Source organism: Coloeus monedula (assembly GCF_965178545.1).
Source record: "Coloeus monedula genome assembly, chromosome: 1".
Lineage (NCBI taxonomy): Eukaryota > Metazoa > Chordata > Aves > Passeriformes > Corvidae > Coloeus > Coloeus monedula.
This window is the reverse complement of record NC_138781.1, coordinates 181,137-204,382: the sequence shown is the minus strand read 5'-3', so window position 1 is coordinate 204,382 and position 23,246 is coordinate 181,137. Positions and strand designations below refer to the sequence as shown.

The 23,246-nt window shown below is 59.6% G+C and overlaps 2 protein-coding genes across 3 annotated transcripts in view; one reads left to right on the top strand and one right to left on the bottom strand.

Moving 5' to 3' along the window:
• AGAP3 (ArfGAP with GTPase domain, ankyrin repeat and PH domain 3) overlaps positions 1-9,490 on the top strand; it is a gene marked incomplete at its 5' end in the record, with an annotated part of 110,618 nt that extends 101,128 nt beyond the window's left edge. For both annotated transcript variants that reach the window (XM_082302644.1, XM_082302643.1), the window contains 5 exons: positions 5,327-5,481; positions 5,915-6,005; positions 6,358-6,580; positions 7,628-7,883; positions 8,171-9,490. In XM_082302644.1, coding sequence (XP_082158770.1) covers positions 5,327-5,481; positions 5,915-6,005; positions 6,358-6,580; positions 7,628-7,883; positions 8,171-8,395 — 950 coding nt within the window. In that variant the 3' untranslated portion in view covers positions 8,396-9,490. The remainder of the gene's footprint in view (positions 1-5,326; positions 5,482-5,914; positions 6,006-6,357; positions 6,581-7,627; positions 7,884-8,170) is intronic.
• A 6,383-nt stretch (positions 9,491-15,873) lies between these two features.
• GBX1 (gastrulation brain homeobox 1) lies at positions 15,874-23,023 on the bottom strand. Its single transcript, XM_082280056.1, has 2 exons — positions 22,440-23,023; positions 15,874-16,669 (listed from the first exon to the last, which is right to left on the bottom strand). The coding sequence occupies exons 1-2, from the start codon at positions 22,897-22,899 to the stop codon at positions 16,146-16,148; spliced, it is 984 nt and encodes a 327-aa protein (XP_082136182.1). The 5' UTR covers positions 22,900-23,023; the 3' UTR covers positions 15,874-16,145.
• Positions 23,024-23,246: the final 223 nt, after the last annotated feature.

Below are 23,246 nucleotides of genomic sequence, written 5' to 3'. Positions count from 1 at the left end.
CAGACGCTGGGGGGTCTCCATAGCACTGTTCCTGCTGCGCTCTCCTGGCGGCTGTCCCCGCGGAGGGGCCTGTCCCCGTCGCACTAATACAGGTTGGGAATATTGGGTTTAATGATCTGCAAAATGAGGAGGTAGCGAGCTGACATTTACGAATGGTGCTGCATCCTTCTCTTCCCAGACGCCTGCTAATTTGTTGATATCCCAAACACCTCATAATGATGTGGTACAGTCACAGCTTGCAAACAAGCATCCCGAGGCCAGGGGCTGCTGGCTGCCCTGCTCCAGGACCCTCCTCACAGGCTTGGCAGCTGGAGAGCGGAGATGTGGGCCAGGTCTGACAGGACCTGCCCCTGGTTCCTGCCATGTGCCCCACATGCTGGAGGCGTCCCCCACCTGCTCCCTATGTGACTACCCACTCTCCAGGACCTCTGGAGGCACTCCTACTATGCCAGCAAAAAGTGGGAGAAGGGCTGGGAGTGGGAAGACAGCATGCAGGGAGAGGCTGGATGTGGCTGGGAAATGGTGAAGAGCAGAGGTGACAGAGGAGACTTCAAGAGTGGGGCTCAGTGCCAGCTCTGCTTCCTGTTTTGCTAATGTTGAGTGGAATCCTGCTCCTTCCTGCTGGACCTGCTGGGATGCAGGGAAGGTGTCCTACACTATCCTGCACCCATCTGCTCAGGAAGGAGCCAGCTGGGGAGCTGTCTGGCATGGAGGGCTCTTTGAGCCTAGTGTGCTGGCATGGAGATGCTCCTGCCATTCCCTGTGCTGAACTCCCCCTTCCCACGGGGGAAGAAAGTGCTGCCCTGGGCCTTTGGGCTGGCGTGGGGGAGCTCTGTCCAGTGCCCTGTGTAGAGAGGGAATTGCTGTGCCGTGTCCAAGTGCTCGGAGCACGGTCCTGCCGCACCGGGTGGGGACCAGAGGGACCAGAGGGACATTGTTCCATCCTTTGTCCTCACAGAGCTGCTTTGTATCCCAGCTTCTGGGACGGGGGAGCAGCCCCCCTATATTGCTGCTTGTGCTCTGAGAGTGCTGTCCCAACCTGTGTGGGGGCACCTCAGGTAGGGGTGAGGGATGGGGCCAGCCTGCCCCACTGCAGCTCCCCGGGGGAACACGCTGCCTGGGGTGACCTGCTGCACTCCATGGAGAAGCAGGGTGTCCGTGGAAAAGGAGGTGGGAAGTACTGCTGCTGTGGCTCCGCGTCATGGTCCCCACAGGAGGGTCTCTGGGCTGGGCACCAATGCAGGGTGTAGCCAGAGCCCTTTGCAGAGCAGGACCAAGCTCTGCCCCAGCCCTGTATTGAAGCTGAGGCATTTTTAGCCCCCAACCCCATCTGCTCAGAGCTGTGCTTCCCCCCCACTCAGAGCATAGAGAGGGGACTTGGCACGAGCTGTGAGAGCAACACTCCGTGTCACTGCTGCTCCCCTTCCCTTTCCTCTCTGGCATCCCACAGGTGTCGCTGGGACACACGGTTCCACTGGGCACCTCACTGCCAGGACTGCTTTGAGCAGCAGATGCAAGCTCCCTTGCATCTTGGTGGGCACTTCCCTTCCCTCCTGCTGTCCCTTTGGTCTGGCTCCCAGCCGGGCACACAGGATGTCCATTCCCTCATTCTTGGCAGCCCCGTGGTGCTGCTCTGCTGTCCTGAGGATGCTTCCCCCCAAGGCTGCAGTGTTGGCAGAGGGAGGGTGACTGTCCTGGGGCTGCTCATCTCACTGCAGTCCCTGCCTGAGTCGTCTTGGCTGCTGGTGGGGTCTGGGTGGCATGTGGCCCTGCTCTCCTGGCCCTGCCCTCCCTAATCCTGCTCCTGTTCAGAGCCCTTGTTCCTGGGCGGTGTTGGAAGGGGGGTCATGGGGTTAACACCCATTAGCAGAGCCGGCTCACACCAAACTCTGCTCAGCAACTCTTCACGGAGCTCAGTCTTTAAAACATCATCAAAAAATCATCAAGAGAGAGAGAGGCAGCGCACTCATTTCCACTGCCCACTAATTCTAATGGAGCTGGTGTAATGGGCTCCCACCAGTGTGCTGAGGGCAGCTGGGGGGCCGGGCTCTGCCGTCTGGCCCCCGGGTAGCTGCTCACTTGGAGGCAGGTGGGAAGGGCTCCCTGCTCCTGTAGGAGTGGCTATCTCTGAGGTCTGAGCCCTGTCAAGTTGGAGCTGACAAGCCCTGGGACTTCTCAGGTCTCTGAGAAGGAGCCTGTGCCCAAGTGTGGGGCAGGGGAGGGAGTTCTGCCAGCTCTGCTTCAGCAGAGGCAGTCAGTCTAAACTGTTCTGCTTATGTCATCTGCTTGGTGCTACTCTTTCATCCGGCCAGAAATGGCCCTGCTACATTGGGAACCTGTACCTCTCCTCAGAAGAAGCTGCAAATGCCCACTACTTTCCCTAAAACAACGACTTGAGTCTGATCCAACTTGTATGGGTGCCCTGGGGAGCTCAGGAACTGGTCCCAGGCCATCCCAGAAGGTGGGTCTGCACAGTATTCAATGCTGCTGCAAGTCCTTGATTCCCTTCCCAACTCTGCTGATCCTCACGTGTGAATCCAGGGGTGTGACCCCACAGTGTCACACTTTCCTGTTGTAGTCCTGCTATGCTGAGGCCTCCAAAGGGATCCAGCCCCACAGTGCCATCCTGCACTATGAGGTGGGGAGTTTGCCTTAGTGCAGCAGAAAAGCTGTGGTCCTTTGTTAGCTCTTCGCAGGCTCCGAGAGCAACAGGCCCTTTGTTCGGCCTGAAGCTGGAATCCAGGAGGCACAAAGAAGGAAGGGAACGGAGGTCCTATGTCTTGCAGAGCTGGCGCCAGGGCTTTGGTTGGACTAGGACTGCTCCCACGGCTGGGACTGGGCAGCCCCAGAGCTGTGGAATGTCCCTCAGCTGTGACAGTGGGAAAGTCCATCCGAGTCAGGTTGGAGCCCCAGAAATTTCTCTCCCAGAAGGAGGGAGCCTCTTGCCCTAATATGAATGTCCTGAGCAGAGTGCTGGGAGCCACATGGAGCCCCCCGCCCCAGCATGGTGCCTCAAGGAGCAACAGTGAGCCCCACGCCAGAGCCCTGGGCAGGCAGAGCAGGCATTTGCTTCCCTGGGAAGCATACATGTGCAGGAAGGCTGGGGCTGGGATTCCTGTCTGTCTGTTTGGTGGGGAGGTGCTCAGCAAACAGGAGACAGGAGCAAGGAGGATGCAGCCATGTGAGCCCACAGCAGGAATCCTCGCTGTGTCCTGCTGACCATGATGTCCTGCTTCCTGCTGTGCAGAAGGGGCTCAGCAGCAGGAAGGACTTTAAGTGCATCCAGTGTTTCCCGAGTCCAGGCAGCTGGCTTGGGCTCTGCAACACAGTGGCAGCAGCCACAGGTGGCTCAGACCATGGAAGGATGAGGTTTGAGCAGAACAGGGCCTGTTCTGGTGTGTCAGGGTCCTCCAGGAGCACTGTCTGCAGACGCTCCGTCCAGCACCTGGGCAGCCTGTGCCCCAGGGCGCTGCTGCTCACTCCTTCCTGGCTGGCAGCACTTGGCCCCAGGCAGCCACCAGTCCTGTGGCTGTGGGGGGATGGTCCTGGCTCCCCTGCAGTCTGGAGGCTCCCTGCCCATGCCTGGGTCTGGCAGCACGCACAGAGGCTGGTGCCAGCAAGCCAAGGAGGCAATGCCTGTTAGCCTGGCTGTTGGCTGGTTATTTCTTCTCCCAGTATTCACAAGTTAGCAGCTGTGTATTTTCCAAGAATCTTGTTCTTGAGCTGGGACTTGGTAACTGTGGGGTCCCTCCTGCAGCTGAGAGGTGGAGGAAAGGGCAAAGTGCTGGACGAGTGGGATGTCCCAGTTACACCCGTGCATCACAGAGAGGGGAGAGCCCAGCAGCGTGGCAAACTGCCTGCTCCCTGCAGTCTGTCATCCTCCTGAGGGCTCAGAGGCTCTCATTCCAGCAGGAGAGAGGCAGTTGCAGGCACCTTTCCCCAGAGGAGTCCCAGGCTGATTTAGGCTGAAATGAGTGAAAGAGCCTTGCCTTCCTATCTGGGAAGGGCAAGCCAGGACAAGCCCTCATGCTGGAGTCATTCCATCCTCCCCAGGCTCTGATGGTGTGGAGAGCCGGCCTTGTGTTCCCACAGCAGTTCACGAGCACTGGTGTTCTCCAAGCCTGGGACTTGTCAGTGCAGGTGCTGACCACCAGCCCGGGACAAAGGGCTGTGCTCTGCCACCGTGCCCAAGGGACCTGGCTTTCCTAAGGAGACTTCCCAAGGCTGCACTGTGTTCTGGGGACATTCGTGGACCCAGCCTGGCTCAGATGGGCGCAGGCAGCCCTGCAGTAGCCGAGGGTGGCCATGGCCTTGGTGGGACCTAGCCAGGGGTCTCTGCAGCCATTCCCTGGGGCTGCAGCAGCTCCTCAGTCCCTGCCTTTCTGCCACTTCCCTCTGCAGTGAGGGACTTCGGTGCTGCAGAGAAGTCAGGGAGAGGAGCAGACCTCCCTCAAACCCCTCCAGACTCCCCTGCTCACCTCCCCATGTCATGCCCAGTGTGCACAGACCCTGCCAGGCTTGAGGCCAGCACAGCTCTGCCTTGATGTGGACCGGAGGCCCCTCGGCCTCCGTGCTGTCTCTGGAGCTGAGCAGTTGACTCCCTGCTTTTAATAGAGAGCTGGGAAGGCACATTATGGAGATGAGGGTGTTATTTGCATAACGCTAATTAGGTAATTACAAATCATTTTGCTATGAGCTGAAGCGTGTGCTGTGACATAACGTTTATTAGTCATTCCATTCAGGCCCCGCTTAGTTAAGTCATTTACTGCACTAACTACTGAAGTTGGCAATAAAAGGTAAATGCTGGTGCTGGGTGTGAGGCTGAGACACGACACCCCGTGAACTGTGCCCGTGGGGGGCTGTGTGAGGCAGAGCCAGGCTGGCAGGTGTTAGCAGGGCAGACCACCTTTGAAGCCATGGTGAAGAGCTGCCTCTGAACCCACTGCACAGCCCTTCTTGCACCACCTCACTCCGTGTGCAGGGCCCATGCTCCAAAGCCACTCATGGGTGGGCACTGAGCCCTGGTGCTGGGGCTGTCTGCAGGCACCAGCTCAGTGGAGGAGCCGATTTCACTGCTCCAGAGGTTGGCAGCTTTCTCTGAGGGTGGGACACAGGGCACAAGCCAGTGGAGCTGTGTGGAGCAGAGGGAGGGAGGTTTGGCATAGAGCTCTGATTCTTCTCTGCAGGCACTTGCCTGTCCCAGCCTCCTGGGCTCTGCTGCTGCCTCAACTTGGCCATTTGGGGATGGCAGTGGCCTGCAGGGATCTGTCCCATGGCAGATCCCATCCTTCCCAGCCCTGTGTCATGGCACACCTTTCTCTTCCAGAACCAGATGAGCCATTTGAGTTCATTATCGTGTCGCTGACGGGCCAGACGTGGCTCTTTGAAGCCTCAACATCAGAGGAGCGGGAGCTCTGGGTGCAGGCCATTGAGAGCCAGATCCTGGCCAGCCTCCAGGGCTGTGAGAGCAGCAAAAACAAGGTAAGAGGCCTTGGCCAACTTCTGTTCTATCTTCTCTGGCATCTGCTTTGTCACATTCCTCCGTGTCCCACACTTGCCTGTTTGTCCCTCTGCTCCCAGGGAGAGTTCAGTCCCGTCCCTGGGACTATGCAGTTGGCCCCAGGTTTCTTGTCCCCTCTGGCCCACCTGGCTCTGGCCCCATGGAGTACTCTGCATCCTGTGTGGCTGGATCCTACATGGTTCATTCCCTCTCTGGACATCTCTGCCCTTTCTCCCCACTCTGACCTACTGTTCCCTGCTTCTCTGGTGCACACCTGGCCACTCCAGACCCTGTTGTCAGAGCCCCCATGCTGGCCAGCCTCATGGAGTGTGGTGTGGCACACTAGGAGGGGTGCAGGACGCATGGTAGGGTGGCTGGCCTGCAGTGAAGGGGGTCTCGTGGGGTTCTTTGCAGGCTCGGCTGGGCAGCCAGGGTGACGCACAGGCCATGCAGGCCGTCCGCACCGCACGTGGGAACAGCTTCTGCGTGGACTGCGATGCACCGAGTAAGAGATGCTACAGTGGGCAGGGGGCTCATCCAGGAGGGGAGGGGGCTCCAGCCACCCCAGTCACCCCCTCTCTCAGCCCATAGAGACCTGCTCTGTGTGTCTGTCCTGTCCTCTCCTGCAGTGGACCTTCTCCTCGGGGTTGGGGTACAGACCCACCTGCCACACTGGCCCATGACCCCTCACTGGCCAGCCTGAGGTCATGGCCTCTCCGTGCCCACCCCTCCCAGGGACACTGAACTGGGAAGGGTTTGGTGGGCAGGTGCCTGCAAATACGAGTCTGAACCACAGGAGACGGGCTGGTGAGTCTTGGCAGGTATTAACTCTCCCCCACTGATCCTGCTGCCCTCAGATCCGGACTGGGCCAGTCTGAACCTGGGCGCTCTCATGTGCATCGAGTGCTCCGGGATCCATCGCAACCTGGGCACCCACCTGTCCCGTGTGCGCTCCCTGGACCTGGATGACTGGCCTAGCGAGCTTCTTATGGTCATGACGGCCATCGGCAACGCACTTGCAAACGCTGTCTGGGAGGGAATGGTGGAGGGGTACCCCAAGCCCACGCCTGAGAGCAGTCGGTAAGGGAGGTGGTGAACCCCAGAGATGCTTCTTGGGAACCACACCGGGAGGGCTGGGGGATGCTACAGGGGGTTGGGAGCAGCCATTGAGGCAGGCAGGATTCCTCAAGATGCTCCAGTGTTGGGGGTCCTGCCCGCCTGCGAGGCACTGACCACCCTCTCCTGCCATTCTGGTGGGGCAGTGGGGCTCCATGGTGGCCACAGCCGTGCGGTGACTGTGAGAGCTGAGGCTGGCTGCAAAGCCGAAGGGGTTAACAGAGATGGCTTGGCAGCGTCGTGCAGGTCTCCAGGGTCTGTCCCTTTCAGGCCCTTGTCTGTCCCTATCGGAGCCACTCTCCTGTCACTCATCCCAACGAGAGCCCATTCTGTGGCTTATCAGCGGCGGAGCGCGGGTCAGGGGGCGGCGGCAGTGAGCATGCTCGGCGCGGGGCATTGATGGCCGCCCGCCAGATGCAGATGGATAGAAAGGCAGCAGATAGCGGCGGGACGGCGCACATCGATCCGCCGGCCCCGCGGCCCCGCCGGGACGGACGCGGACACCGCCTTTGTTTGCACCAGGCGAGACGCGGCAGCGATAAGGTGCCTCCCGTGGCACTGGGCTGGCGTGTGCAGCACTAACCTTCTCCTGCCACTGGCCATGGCCCCACACAGGCACGGGATAGGGACGGTCCCTGTGCTGCCACGGCACAGGCACACAGCATTGGGGTGCGAGGGGCTCCAGCAGGGAGGTGCACAGGGACAGGTGTGGGGTCTGGGTGCAAGGTGCTGCTGCTGTATAGGCATAGGCATAAGCATACAGTGTCCATAGGGAGCTGTAAGGAGGTCAAGCAGGTGACAGGCAGGTGTCCAGAGTGGGGTGACAGAACCCCAGTGGCAGCTGTGGGCACAGAGGCACGGCAGGGGCTATGCAGAACATACCTGGGTGTGACAGATGTTCACTGCTCACACAAGTATGTTCACGTGGCAGTGCTGATAATCATGTCCTTTTGTGCACGGGGCCCAGGCAAGTTGTCTCAACTGTGACAGTGACAATGTCCTGTCTGGCAGGGAGGAGAAGGAGCGCTGGATCCGGGCTAAGTATGAGCAGAAGCTCTTTCTGGCCCCACTGCCCCAGTCTGACATCCCGCTGGGGCAGCAGCTGCTGCGGGCCGTGGTGGAGGATGACCTGCGCCTCGTGGTGACACTCCTGGCCCATGGCACCAAGGAGGAAGTGAATGAGACCTACGGAGATGGAGATGGGCGCACAGCGCTGCATCTCTCTTGCGCAATGGCCAATGTAGTCTTCACGCAGCTGCTCATCTGGGTAAGACAGAACCTGCAGCCCCTACCGCAGGGCTTCTGGTGCTATCCTAGTGCTTCCCCACCTCCCTGCTACCAGGGCACAAGGCACCCTTTATCCATCCTGCTTCCATGGGTTCTCCCACATGCCCACTCGTGCTGACCTGCCCACTCTCTTGGCTCCCTGTCCCTGGCCACCCTCCCAGCTCCCTCTTCCTGCCTACCCCAGAGACCCTCTGCTCCTTGCCACTCCCATGCCCATGGGCACATGGTACCCAGGTACCACTGACCAGCTGCTTCTCTCCTGTGCAGTACGGAGTGGATGTGAAGAGCCGGGACGCTCGGGGCCTGACCCCACTGGCCTATGCCCGGCGAGCCGGCAGCCAGGAGTGCATCGACATCCTGCTGCAGCACGGCTGCCCCAGCGACAGCGCTGCCACGCTGACCCCCAGCCTGCCCCGCCGCAACACCAATGCCAACAACAACGCTTGCGCCACGGCGCCGGTTGAGTTCAGCGCCAGCCCCAGCACGGTCTAGCCCTGCACGGGCCCTCCGGTTGCCGCACAGCTGCCCTCCAGCCCTGCCGGGGACCAGGGCCGCAGGAATGGGTCTGAGAGCAGCACAGACAGGCCCCCGCGGTGCTTGCCCCCACCAGAACCCCTGTTCCAGCCAAGAGGAGGCTGGGAGCCAGCCGGGAGCCAGCATCCTGCTCCTCTGCCCTGGTTCCAGCCACCTCTCACTGTGCAGCTGTGCAGACCCGGTGCTGTCAGCTTGTGGAGGGGCTCCTGCATAATCCCTGGGGTGGCTCCGGTGCACCCCATTCTTGTGACCGGTACATGGATGGGGGGGCAGTTTCTCCTGCCCCCCCCATCACACACATCTGTAGATAAAGCAGGGGCTGGGGACAGTTCAGGTGTGTAGCCCCCCCCTGCACAGCAGTACCAGGGAGGCTGATGGCTGCACCCACTCCCTCAGGCAGGTCAGTTTGGGCACTTCCTTCCAGCTCTCCATCCGTGTTGGCCTCACCACGCTCCCCAGTGCAGTGGTGAGGTGGGGAGCAGCAGGAGGTGCATATTTCTCCATTGTGCCCCCATGCTCCTCTGCTTCTGGCCGGTGCAGGAGGGATGCACGCACCGATACCGCTCCCCATGCGCTGATGCAAGGGTGGCATCTCCCCAGTGCAGCCCCTGGACAAAGGCCTCCCCAGCCTCCCTGGTGACCTGGAGGGTGAAGAGGACGGTCACCTCGGAATCCCCAGCTCTGTCTGTCTGTCTGTCTGTAGAGTCACTGTCCTTCCAGGTTAAAGCTCCAAGCTCCAAGCCATACACAGTGTCTCCATCAGAGCCTCCCGCTGGCTCCCGCTGCTGCCCAGGTGGGGCTGGTCTCCAGCTGAGCAAGAGGAGAGGAGAGGAGCGTCTCTCTTTGCATTGGGGTCAAGCCTCTAGCTGAATGCTGGAACCCCAAGGCTTTGGACACTGCTATGGAATGTCTCTGTCACTTGTGTATAAAATGTACATTGGAAATATTTATATGGACACTCTGTATATACGGTTTCTTTTCCATGAGTTGCCCTGTGTGTGTTATCTGCAGCCAAGGAGATAAAGGCCAATAAAGCAACCCCCCTCCTGCCAGGCCAGCGTCTCAGTGTGCTGCCTTTGGGGCCTCCGGTGCAGCCCTGGTTTGCACCTGGGTCTGGTGACTCTCCATCCCACGCTGACAAGCGTTCAGATAACAGCAGTCCTGTGCCAAACTGGGCCCCTGGAACATTGCAGAGTGCTGAGGGGTGGAGGGGAGATGTGCCAGCCCTGGGCACTGAGGGACAATGCCAGAACATGGCCCCAGAGGAATGCACAGCTCTGGTGGGATGGGAGATGGGCACAGCAGAGGGGTGTGCTGGAGAGGGAACATGCAGGGCAGGAATGCCAGCTGGTCCCTGTGCACAGGACAGGGAGTGTGAAGCTGGGATGGGGCAAGGCAGAGATGGGCAGGGAGCGATGGGCTGCCAGGGCGAGTGAGGAGTCTGCTATGGCTACAGAATACTGGGTGTCACTGCGTCCCAAGGCACAGGCAGACCCCTGAGCAGTGAAGGGAGCCGTGTGTCTGCTCTGCCAGCCCTAACTTTGCATGCTTCTCGTAGCTGTGGGCAGAGCAGAGCCCCAGTGCTGGCAGTTCCAGGGTGCACCCCAGGCCACACCACAAACTGCAGTTCGGGGTTCCAGTGTCTCTGTGCTGTGCTGGGGTCCAGGCTCTGCTGCACTGGGACTGGGCACAGGCCTTGGGCCCCAAGCCTGTGTGGCAGTCTGCAAGGAAGGGAGGTGCCAGGACACCCCCACCTGCCACAGCTACCCCAGCTATCCCTGCCAAACCCCTGCTGCCTCCTCCTTGTGCCTCTCCTGTGGCAGAGGCTGTCTCGCTGTGGTCTGCAGACAGTGGCCCCAGCCCCTCCACCAGCCCCTCCACTCATTGGTGTGTTCCGGCTGCGTGTGCCCATGTCATCATCCTCATCCTGGTCCTGGCTCTGGTCCTGGTCCTGGTCCCACTTCCAGTCCGGCCCCTGTGCCCATGGGTGCCCCCACACCGGCCCTGGCCCCAGCCCAGTGCTGGGTTTGGTTAATTTCCTGGCGACTGCATTAGCGGGAATGGAAGCCGAGGGACGGCAGCTCCTCTGGGGCCCATTAATCATCCCCCTCAGACAAGCTGCCTTGATTACAAGTGGCAAGAAATTCATTAGGGCTGCGGCTCTGACAACTTTTATCTGCGCGGCTGGATCTGACTCATTAGGCAGCCAAATTAAAGCCATGATGGGCCCTGATGAAATTCACTGCTTGTTTATCTTGTGCGATCTGATACATCTGCCCATACATCATCTCCCGCGCGGGATCCCGCCCTACCCAGCCCTGGCGCCTCCCTTCCCATCCCAGCCCTGCCCCAAGCCCCCGGGTACCCTGCCTGGACCCAGCTCTGACCCCAGAAGACCCCTCGCCTGCCTCCACACTCTGCCTGCGGCATTGGGGCTGGAGTTGGGGCTGTAAGCGATGACCAGGCCACCAGGAGCCATGCGGGGACAGCTCTGGAATCAAAACCATGAATACCCTGAGCTGGAAGGAGCCCACGGAGATCATCAACATCCAGGGTCTGGGGCCACACAGCCCGGAGCAGCTCCCCACGGCCCATGCAGTACTTGTGGGGGGTGCAGTCCCCTCAAGGCACCCAGAGCCCTGGCCAGGTCCTGCTGGCAGTGGCACTGCTGTGGGCACACAGCCCTGTGAAAACAGGCCCTGTGCCCTGCTGCTGCCTGCATATTGCAAACAGGCGCTGGGGATCCCAGTGCCCCTTTGCTGGCACCGTGGGGCAGAGAATTCCACCAGATCCCCGCAGGCTCTGACACCATCCCAAGGAGCCTCCACCCCGCAGTGGGCCAGACCCCACCAGCAGCACCACTTGTGCCCTGTCCTGCCTTGCTCCAGCCCAGCATTACCCCAATGCTGGAGCACATCTGGGTGCCAAGGTGACCAATGTGGCTTCACATGGCCCCAGGCCAGGACGGGCTAAAGCAGAAGCTCCATGTCCATGTTCAGGGTAAGAGGTGTGTGTCCATGTTTAGGGGCAGGAGCTGTGTCCATGCTTAGGGGCAGGAGCTCTGTGTCTGTGCTCAGGGGCAGGAGCTGTGTCCGTGCTTAGGGGCAGGAGCTGTGTCTGTGCTCAGGGGCAGGAGCTCTGTGTCTGTGTTTAGGGGCACTGTGTCTGGTTTTGGGAGCAGGAGTCCGGTGTCTGTGTTCAGGCTGATGCCAGGGAGGGCACAGGCCAACCCTCTGCTCTGCTGTACACCAGAGGACCGTGCCAGGGCAGCAGCACAGTGGGACTGTCCCTGTGTTACATGGCCCGAGCAGCTGCAGTGACCACTGCAGCTCCGTGGCAGCACCATGAGGACCCCACCCCAGGCAGCCAGCAGCACTCACACCATCGAGCTGAGGCTGGAGCAAGGGGGAGGGAGGTGGGTGCCACAGGACAGGAGCCAGGGATGCAGACTCGTGCCATGAGTAAATCCACGATATGCAGCCTCAGGCTGGGAACCAGCCATACCACAGGTTTGCAGCACTTCCCAGAGAGCCTGGGCACAGCCAGAAAAAGGCCCACAGGGTACAACTTACAACTGAAGCCCCACAGGCCTTCTTGGAGTTCCAGCTGAGCAGGCACAGCCTCCTGGGGATCTGTAGGTGGTCAGCAGCAGGGCATGGGGCAGCACCGCCCAGCCCTGAGGCTGCTGGAATCACATGCTGAGCACGTGCAGAGATGCCTTCAGGAGAGATGGCCAGAGCAGAGATCCTGCCACAGGGCTGTCCCTTCATGTGTCCGGTCAGCTTTGCCTCTGGGAGAAAAGGCACAGGTGTGACAGCTCCGAGCTCCCTTGGCCTGTGCTCAGTAAGGTGCAGCACCAACACACTCCACTACAACACCTGCACCCTGCCTGTGCCCATTCATGGCTGTCGGGCCTCTGGGCGGGTGCAGATGCCCACAGCACAGGGACTCCCAAAGCCCTGTGGGCAGTTCCAGCCTGGCTGGTGGGGACAGGGTGCAAAGGAGTTGGGGAGTGGTCAGAGGGAGATCATGACCCTTCCCAGGTGCCAGCCATTGGGAAATTGTTTCTCTCCTGCCCATTGTTTCTCTCCTGCACCTGAGCTATCCCTGTAGCCACTGGCTAATGAGTAACACCAGCACCATATTGTGGGCCATCACATCTTCATACAAGCACCTTGTCAGGGAATGCTGAGAACCAGCTTTGTTGTGCTGAGTGAATAAACACTCTGTGGATGCAATCCCTGCTCCTTTCCCAGTTCTTTAAGAATCACCATACAGCTAAACAAGTGTACAGGTTTGGGTAGGGAGAATTCCCTTGTAAATGCTGAAATTGCCGTCCTTAGGGCAAATAAGTCTTGTTCATGACTGCATGTATAGATGTGTATAATGCATATATATATATATAAACATATTTATATAAACAAACACATGTCCATAAATGCATACACACCATATGTATTTCTCTGTGTGTCTGCACCTGTGTCTGTGTGTGTGCCCACGTATGTGCCCGTGTGCGTGTGTACCAGCCTGTGTGTTTGCATTCCTTCCCCAGCACACAGGATAAGAGCCAGAAGCTGGTAGATGGGAAATTCCAAACAGATGCAAGGAAAAAACATATTAAGAAGGTGACTGGACAGTGGTACAGGGGCCCAAAGAGGAGGGGTTGCCCGCCCTTGGAGATACTGGAAGTCAGATGGGCAAGTTCTTCAGCATCTTGAATGGGACAGGCTTTGAGCAGGGGTTAGAGCAGAGACCTCCCAAGGCCCCATCCACCTTCATGGCTCAATTGCCCCAGGTCTGTCTTTACTGCTCAGTTTTTCATTGCGGCTGTCCTCCCACCAACCCCAGTCTGAAACAGCACCCAGAGCTCCAGCTCATGGGGGCCCCCACAGCTCTCTCCTCTGGGGACAGACCACAGCTGCTTTGTGCAGTGTGGGCAGTGCCATGCACCGTGCTCGCTGTGCAGTGCTTTGCTCTCCGCTGTGCAGGAGGCACCAGAGCTGTCACAATGCTCAGGGTTCACAGGGAGCTCTGCTCCGCTCTGCTCGGTACCAGGAACACTCTGCTGCTCTGCAGCTCTCTCCAGCAGCGCTGGTGACAGCATGAGTCTGTCACCTCCAGCAGCAGTACACAGAGCTGCACCTCTGCAGCATTTGTGGGGATTTTAACATGGCTGTTTGTAGGGCTGCAGTGTGTATGGGCTCCGGGACTGGTCTAATACAAAAACAACAACAAAAAAATCTTCCATGCAGCTGAAAACTGTAGGTGTTGTATCCACCTCAGCAGCAGTCGGTAGATGAGCATGCAATGGAGCGGGAGTACTCTGCACACAGATTTCGGGTGGGCAGTGGCCTGTACAGTGGGGGAGGTGGGTTAAAGATACAATAAACCAGTGCTGCCACTGGGGCAGGACATATCAAGCCAGTGTCAGAAATGCCCAGTGGGAATAAGGGACTTCTTGGACCTTAAAACAAAACTTGCCTCCTTTCAATATCACTGCCCCAACCCTAGATCTGTGGACACTTTCTGGAGTGTTGTGGTTAACGTGCACTGCTGTGCTGTGATCGGCTACAGTGGCACAGACCCCTCATGTGGACACATTTGTAGTGGCAGAGCCCTGCTTGTAGCTGCAAAATGGCTTTACCCTGCCTCCTGCCCTCCCACACAGAGACATGAGTACAGTTCATGTGCAAGAGCCACTGCAGTCGCTGCAAACAGCTGTGTCCCCTTTGCTGCTACTTAACACAGCTCAATCCCTGTCTCAGACCAACACTCACCTGAGGAGGGAGAAGAGGTGCAGGTGCAGGCAGCTCTAACCTGGCCTGTTGAAAAGGGAGCTGACAGTTTTCCTCAGAGCAGGGCACTGGGGGCTGCTGCCAAAGGACATTTACTCCCCTGATCCAGAGGGAATGCCAGCAGGTGTTGCTACCTGAACAGGACAAATCCATGCTGGGGATGCTGTGAGCAACACCAGGCCAGGCAGTTCCTGAGGATACTTTCTTGTTTCCAGGTCAGTGGTGCAGGGACAGAGGCAGGTGTCCTGCAGTGGAAGCCAGCTGTGCTGAGAAACCAAATCCTGAAAGGATCCCGCAGAACTGTCTTGGGACCTGCAGCAAATATTACTGTGGAAAGAGGCACCCACCAAGGACAGCTAGAAGCACAGCTTTGTCCAAATGGTTGCTCTGATCTGAGCTGTGTCTGTGTCTGTTGGCCACACAAGCCAACTGGAGCCAACAACCATGGGGCAGGAACAGCCACCCCCCAGTGCTCTGAAGCTCCAGGGCACCGCAGGAGGACTCAGCTGTACAGGCTGAGCATGGACCCCACACTCCAGGTGAACAGAGTGTACCTGCCAAAGAGGGAAGGGACATGGGGAGGGAGCACTGCTCCCCAGGCAGCACAGAGGCCCAGCCCTCGTTATGGCATCAGGGAGGGCGCCCAGGAAGGTGGAGTCAGCTCTGGCTGTCTGGGATATTTCCTGCTCTCCCAAGCTGTGTCTCCCAGGGAAGGTGCCAACGGCTGGTTGGACCCTTTGTGACCCAAACTCCCTATCAAACCTCTGAGCAATTGATGCCCCAGCAACACCTTGGAGAGAGCCTTCCCCCTCTCCAGGAACCTCTGGTGGCTTTGCCATGGGTGTTGCTACCACAGCACAGGCATAGGAGCTCCCTTGCCCCATGGACTCACTGTCAAACCAGAGCAGAGGTTCCCAAGGCTGGACACCCAGGGAACCACATAGCCCTTGTGCTGTTGACTGGGATTGCAGCTGTGCCCTGTGCAAAACTGGATCTTCATGGGGTTCTGGGGTTGGGCTCAGTATCTGAGATGGCTGGCTGTGGAAGCTCTCAAGAGCAGAGAATGGCTGGCCTGGATGTGCGAGCCCCTGTGGTTGTTCCTGTCCCAGGGCCTCAGCACCAGGGAAGCGCCTGTGCCGGGCCAGGGCAGGGGCTGCAGCCGTGCTGGGAGTCTGCAGCAGCCCCCACATTCCCCCACCCCAGGATGAGCTGCGGAGGCAGTCCCGAACCAGTCCTGGCCCCGGCTCCGCCGGCGGGAAGGCCGACCTGGGGATGCTCCCGGGCGCTTCCCGGCCCCTCCTCTTCTCCCTCCCGCGTCTCGGCACCGGCACAGCAGCGGGTGCAGTGGAGCCCGCAAGGCCACCGCTGCTGCTCGCACAGCCTCTGGCTCCGCGGGCCCCGGTACCGGCACCGGCCTAGGGGCGGGTGAGCCCCGGAGCCTCCCCTTCTCCCCGTCCGCTCGCCCTCCCCGACCTCCGCGGCCGCCCTTGGGGTGGGCGCCGCCGCCCGCTGCCCCTGCCCGTATCCCTGTCCCTGTTCCCACCCCTCTCCCTACCTTGTTCCCCTTCTCTGCCCGCGCCAGGCCGGGGCCCCGGGACCCCGGGACCCCCGTCCCTGCAGCGAGGAAGAACGTGGTCTTGCTCCATAGAAAATAATTTATTGAAATCACAGCTATACATGGGCGGGCGCCAGCGGCAGCGCGGGCCCGGCCCGGCTCAGCCCGGCCCGGCGGGCGGCCAGGGCCCGAGGGCCAGGCGGCCGCACCCCCCGTGGCACGGACAGAAGGACACGCTGCCGTATGTACAGAGTTTACACGGAATAAATAAGGGACATGTACACAGGAGTGGGAGCGGGCGCCCGGGCCCCCTCCCCGCCGCCGCCACCCGCCCCAGGGTCCGGGAGCTCCGCCGGGCTCAGGGCCGGGCGCCCTGCTCGATCTGCTGGTGCTGGCTGCGCACGGCGAAACGATTGACGTGCACCGGGATGGGCACCACGATCTTGGGGTTGCGGACAGGCTCTCCCGAGCGGTTGCTGACATTGCCAGCCTTGATGCGTTTCCACTTGGCGCGGCGGTTCTGGAACCAGATCTTCACCTGCACCTCGCTCAGCTTCAGGGCATGTGCGATCTGCGAGCGCTCCGTCAGGCTCAGGTACTTCTTGCAATGGAACTCCTTCTCCAGCTCCAGCAGCTGCTCGCTGGTGAAAGCCGTGCGGCGCCGGCGGCTCTTCCCGGCCCCGGAGCCCGGCGGGGGCTGCTCGGCGGCGGGGCCGCCCTTGCCCTTGCCCTTGGCTCCCAGCGCGGTGCCGGCAGCTGCCCCGTCCAGGAAGGGCTCTTCCTCGCTCTCGCCCGCCGAGCTCTCCTCCTCCCGCTCGCTGCACGGCGTCGCCGCCGACTTCACCTCCAGCTTCTCCTCGTCTGAGCTGTACGCCTTCCCGTCTGCGGGGCACACAGCGTCAGTGTCGGCCGGCGCGGCCCGCCGCCCCCACCCCACCCCGCCCCGCCCCGCCGCCCGCACCCCGTCCCGCCCGGGGTCCCTCGGCTCCCAGAGCCCCCGCAGCCGCGGGGGAAGCTCTCCCCGCACCCTCGGCGGGAGGCTGCAGCTCCTCCCGCAGTCTTGGACCCCGTCACTACCGCGTCCCGCAGCCCCGGAGCGGGCGAAGCAGCGGCTCCGGCCCCAGCAGCAGCAGCCCTGCACCGGGTCCTGCTGCGGGCAGCGCCAGCCGCTCCACTCGCGGACCCCAGCGCCCTGCTCCCCGCAGCCTGCCCGGCTGCAAGGGTCAGCACCGACCGACCCGGCGGCCACCCCGGGGTCTGATCCCCTCAGCAGTTGCCCCATCCCACGGCCCAGCCGTAGCAGGTCTCAGTCTAGCGGAGAACATCACAACACTTCCAGGTCCGGACCTTCGCATTGGAAAGAACACCCATACCTCGTCTCTCAGCTCAGCCCTCCCTGTCCCTTCCCAGTGTACCAAACCATCGATGCCGTTCAGAAAATAGCCAGCCAAGAGCTGCAGAACTGTCCTGGAAACAGCATCCAGAGCCAGCTCCAGCCCAGCAAACCTCTCTGCAGGGCTCTACAGGACATGGGGTGGACCACTTCTGGCTCTCCCTCCCTAATCCAAGGACACACCACAGCAGACTGTGTGGCCAGAGAACAAGGTGCTGAGGCAGCTGATGCTCAGGGCTCAGCTATGCCCAGCAGTGGGCAGAGGGGCAGGACAGAGCCTGTCAACACCACACAACAGACAGCATCTCATCCCAGGCCACCAGACAGAATGCAGTGCTTGGATCACCACAGACACCTCTGTTCAGCTGCCTGTGAGGATACTGATAGGGTACCAGGGTATGAATCTCTTCCTTGCAAGCTTCTTGTGTCCCAAACTGCTGCCTGAATGATTAAACAGCCATGGAGCAAGGGAAGACATGGTGGAGATAGAGAGGGGGAAAGAGGTCTGCAAGACAGTCACTTTCATAGTAGAAGGACTCAAAGTGAGAAGATGTTCTTGGCCATAGACAGAGGTCATGAAGGGAGGGCCCAGAGCTATGCACAAGCAGGTGAAGAAGCTTTTCTGTCATGCTGAGACTAGAAGAGACCAGAAAATTCTTCGTCTGACCCAAGAGCAGTAATCACTGCTGGAAGGAGATGTCCTGAAGCACTGCCACTCTATATAACCCAACATGCAGAAGGAGAAGCAGCAGCTCTCCAAACTTCTAAGCAGCGTCCAGGTACTGGCACATGCAACCTGGGCCACTGGATCATCTCAGTGGGAAAGGCAGAACAGCCCTCAGAAGCCTGATAGTGCAGGGTTTAAATACACAAACAGAACTGCAAGAGACTACTTGAACCCAGAAGACATTCCTGGTAGTCTGGTGACTGTGGAGAGCCCGCATGCCTTGTTAGTCCTGCAGCAAGCCTATGGCTTCCTGAGAGCAGATGGGTGGCTTTGGAGATCTGGAATCTTCTCCCCGCTCCTCCTGCTTCCTACAGTGGGAAAGAACATCATCTCTATCCTGCTGCAGAGTGATTTCTTTCTTCCTGAGGGTAGGGAGCAGGGGAAGAGATTTCCCATGTGCATAGAGGGTAAAGACCCAGAGAATTTATGCTTGTGGGGCTGAGGATTAGCAGCAGGTGGCAGGGAGCACTTTGGCTGCTATTGCACAGGCTCATGCAAGCACTTTGCTGAAGAAAAGAAGAGCTTTTGCTTCTGTGTACCATCTCTCTCTGGTGGAGCACGGGGCCTGACAAGGTAAGAGAGCTCTTATGAGGAATTCAGTGTCTTCCCCAAGGGCTCTTTAGGTCCTGCCCTGGCACTGCAATTCCCCAGGGATGGCAGATGGCATCCCAGCAGCCACACCAGCAAAGAGTGCTGGTAGGACAGTTTTCTCCTGTTAGCCCAGGCTGTGCCCCAGGAGACTGGAAGAAGGCTGAGCAACATGATGGTTTGTAAAACAGGTGCTATCTCTGAATACTCTCTTCTGAACCAGACTCCAAATTTTAAATGGTCTCTAGCACTCTCCCATTTGTGTCTTATAAAAGAGATGGGTTTGCAGTAAGGAACTCGGAACTGTTTGATAACAGAATCTAAATCAGATGTTTTCACAAAGAAAATTGGTATATTGGTCTGTTAGTTACCTACTATGTCCCCAGCAAGGAAGGAATGAAGGCAGGGATCCCACCTGTGTGTTGGGGCTATACTGAGACTTTCAAGGCCTTTGAACATGAAGTGAAGCTGTCACAAAGCAAAGCATCATGATTGAAAAATCAACGAGAAGTAGTAGATGAAGAATAGGCCTTACTCACTGGTTTGCTTTTCACAAAGTCACAGCTGTTCATTGATCTTGTCAAAGACATTGAGGGGAATCCAAAGGGGGTCACAAAAATGCTCTGAGGGCTGGAGCACCTCTGCTGTGAGGACAGGCTGAGAGAGTTGGAGTTGTTCAGTCTGGAGAAAAGAAGGCTCCAGGGAAACCTTATTGCAACCTTTCAGTACTTAAGGAGGGCTTATAAGAAAGACAAAGAGAGACTTTTAACAGGGCCTCTTGTGATAGGACAAGGGGTGATGGTTTTAAACTAAAAGAGAGTCCATTTAGATTAGATATAAGAAAGAATTATTCACAATGAATGTGGCGAAACACTGGCACAAGTTGCCCAGATAAGCAGGGGATGCCACATCCCCAGCAACACTCAAAGCCGGGTCAGACAGGGCCCTGAGCAACCTGATCTATTGAAGATGTCCCAGCCCACGGCAGGGGGTTTGGACTAGGTGGCCTTTAAAGGTCCTTGCCAAGCCAAACCATTCTGTGATTCTATCATTGTGGTTGTGGAAAGCATGGTGAGGAGACTTAGGTGTCACAGGTGACAAAGCTATTCAAGCAGGATCAGGAAGACCTGGATCAGGAATGGGTGTTGTAATAAGCCCTGTGTTGGTAAGCACACACAGCAACAACAGAAACTTCACCCCGTCCCCAGCTGAATGTGCAATCACTACATCAAACCCAGAAAGAGTCTCAGACTACTGCCTGAATCTCAGAGGAGATCTGTACAGCTCAGGAACAAACCTGCTCTCACAAGAGGTGTGGAGAGCTAGGGATGTTAAGTACCCTTACCCCAGGGTTCATGTCTTTGTGGCAGCTGTAGAAATAAACCAGACTTCAAGCTTTGCTGCTTCTCACCACCAGTTTCCCTACATGCTTCTCCCTGCTCAAGAGGGGTGGCAACAGCTGGAAGCAAGTTTCAAACCCAGTGGATGCAGAGAGAAGCCCCAAAATAGTGCATTGATCCGTTTTGCTGATCCAGGAAGCAACTGATCCTGTGTCCATAGACACCTGCATGATGGGGATACTAACAGAGCCTAGGGACAGAGGCAGTCACTCCAGAGTATAAGTCACTTAATGTCAGCGAAACAATCAAAAGGAGGCATTTATTCTTCACAAGTTTCTTCTGCAGGTAAACAATCTGTGGAACATCTTACCATCTCGATGTGGCTGATGTCAAGGTTATCCCTCCTTTCTGGTGGACTCCAGGGGAGATTAGATAAGGCCACAGAAAACAAACTGGTCAAAGTTTACTAAATAAACAGAAACAACACTTGGTACAGGAAGTCCCTAATGTGCAGATGGTTGGATGTGAGGAAAGTATCATTTTAGAACTGAGCATTGCACAGGTTGTGCTCTCTTGCTCCTCCCTGGACAACTGCTTTTGGCCGGGGCCACGGACTGGATGTGAGTGCAAACTGCATTACAGATAGTTTTTGATGACTCCTTTTGACATGAATCATCTTTCTATTCCTTAATACTGGGAAAAAGCTCACAGCAGCCTTCCTGAGTTTCCTCTAAGATGGTTGTAAAACAAACCCCACTGTCCATCTCCAGTTTTGTCTGGTACAGCCAGGACAAACAATAGGTAAAGGAGAAGGTGGGCACATTTGGCCTGACAAATCCCACAGAACTGGGTCCACATGGGCCTGTGCAGGAGGACAAGCATCCTTCATGGCTCCAGAGCAAGCCCAGTGCTCAGAGGCAGCAGGGGATGAACAGCAGTAGCAAGACATCTTCCCTTCCATCATATGATCCAGTTGCAACAGGAAAAGTCTTAGAGGTAGAATTTCTTGGATTCAGAAGTGGCCACGGTCTGAGACAGTTCATCTGAGTCCCCTGGGAGGAGGGAACATATTGGGCTCAGTTATGGAGGAGCCACAGAGGGAGATCAAGCACAATGGAGTTCATCTGCCCACAGACTGGAAAGATAAGGTCGTATAGACCTGGTTTTGGCCAGGGCAGAGCTGCTCTCGAGAAGACTTTCACAAAAAAAGTAAGATCGCACAGGGCTTTTGATTCAGCACAGAGGCTGGTGAGCACTGGAGGAGCACCCAATACCCCAGTAACCCATAAAGGCAAGGGGGAGGTAGAATGCCCCCATTGTCCTACTTGGGGTGCGAGTTCTAAGGGGTACTTGAGTGAGTGAAATGCTCTTCTGAGGGACAAACAAGGCAGGGCAAGGAAGACATCTGGGCTTACCCAGGAGAGACTAAAGAGAGGATGGAGAACAAACAGCCAAGCACTGCAAGAAGCAGCAGTGATAGCACACACCCATGCCAAGAAGCCTGTGAGACAAAGGTGGATTTCAGGAGTGGCCAGGGGAGACAGCTCAAGAGAGGCCACGCCAGAGAAGCAGCAGCTGGCTCGTCTGGGTCTTGCCGCAGGGACCCCTCACGCCCCGTGCTGCAGGACCCGAGGGAAAAGAAGGTGAGTGCTGGACCTGGCTGAGAAATACGGAGCAACAAGTCTCTGAGGCTGGTGCTGTACTCGGGGAGCGGCCGCAGCGCACAAAGGCGAGGACCCCGACGGGAGCCGTTCCCGGCCGCACCGAGGGTCCCGGGAGGGGCGCTGCCGCCTGCCCGCGCCGTCGGGCTGAGCCGGTGCCGAGACGGCGGGCGTGGCGGCCAGCACGGAGGAGAGCGGGGCTGCGGGCGGCCGCCTCGGAGCGGGACCTGCTCCACCGTCGCCCCTGCTTTAGAAAGAAAACTTTGAAAAGACGGTAGTCGCAGCACGGCGACGCCGGGAGGCACCCGCCCGGGACGCGGCATCATGCTGGGGACAAGGCGCAGCCCCGCGCCGCACCAAACGGGACCGGGACGGGGACCGGGACCAAGATCGGTGCGGGCAGGGAGGGCTGCGGACCGAGCCGTGAGACTCGCCGCCACCTTCCACCTCACTCGCCCCGGGCCGAGTGCCAGGACCTCGGAGAGCTCCATGCAGCTGGTCCGGCCGGGGCTCCGGGCCGCGGCGCTCCAGTCCCGCCGTGGTGTCCCCCAGGACCGGCCGCTCTCCCGCCCCTCCTGCCCCGCGGCCCGGCCGAGGCAAGCGAAGTTTGACTCCCATCCGCGAAAGCTGTGGGCGCTGCGGACCAGGCCTGAGACGGAGGGGAATCGGTTCGGTCCTCCCGGCTCGGCCCGAGTGCAGCTGAGGGCAGGTCCCGCCGCCGCGACCCGTGGCGACCCCGCCGTCCTGCCCGCCGCGCCCCGGCCCCCAGCACCTCCGCTCCGCGGCTCCCGTCCTGGCGGGCTCCGGGCCGCAAGACCGCCTTTCCCCAGGTGCCGCTCGGACGGCGGAGAGAACCCGGGCAGGTCTCCCCGGGACTGCGGGGATCCGGGTGAGGCGGGGCGGCTGCTCTCCGCCCGGCAGGACGGGCCCGCGCCGCTCTTACCTGCAAGGCCGGGGAAGGGGTCCGGGAAGTGCAGCGGCGGCTCGGCCGGCCCCTTGTCGCGGCCCGGGGGCAGCTCCTCCGCCTCCAGGCCGTCGGCGCCTCGCCGGCAGCCGGCGTCGGGGGTGGCGCGCGGCGGGGGCAGCTCCTGCGGCGGATAGAAGCCGTCGGGGGGCTCGGAGAAACTGGGCAGGGCGGTGGTGAGCGCCACCATGGAGGGCACGGCCTGGCCCAGGCTGGCGCAGAAGGTGTTGGTGAGGCGGCCGGCGAAGGAAGCGAGCGGGGCCAGCGGCGGCAGCCCCGACTGCAGCGGGGCGTGGGACAGCGCCTGCGGTAGCACCAGCGGCCGGTACGGCATGAACATGGGGTACCCGGTGTAGAGCAGGTGCCCGGAGCGCGGCGGCGGCGTCCCAATGAGCGAGTCGATGGAAAAGGCGGTCCCCTGGCCGCCGGGTCTCTGCATGGCGAGCGGGCGCCTCCGGCTCAGCCGGCACCAACTTTCCGGCGAGCTCGGGCCGCCGCCAACTCGCCGCGATCCCGCCGCCGCCGGGCCCCGCCGCTGCCGCGGCCCCGGCCCCGGCCCCGGCCCGCGCCCTCCGCCTCCCGTGGGCTCCGGCGCCCGGCGAGAGCTGCCGCCCGCCCGCCCGCTCGCTGGCTCGGCGCGGCGGAGTGGAGGCGCGCTCGGAGCCGCCCGCCCGCCCCGCTGCGGGGGGGCCGGGCCGGGCCGCCGAGGGGAGGGGGAGGAGGGGAGGGGAGGCGGGCGGGGGTGTCGCCCTCTGCTCTCATCCATCTTCTGCACATCACGGTCGA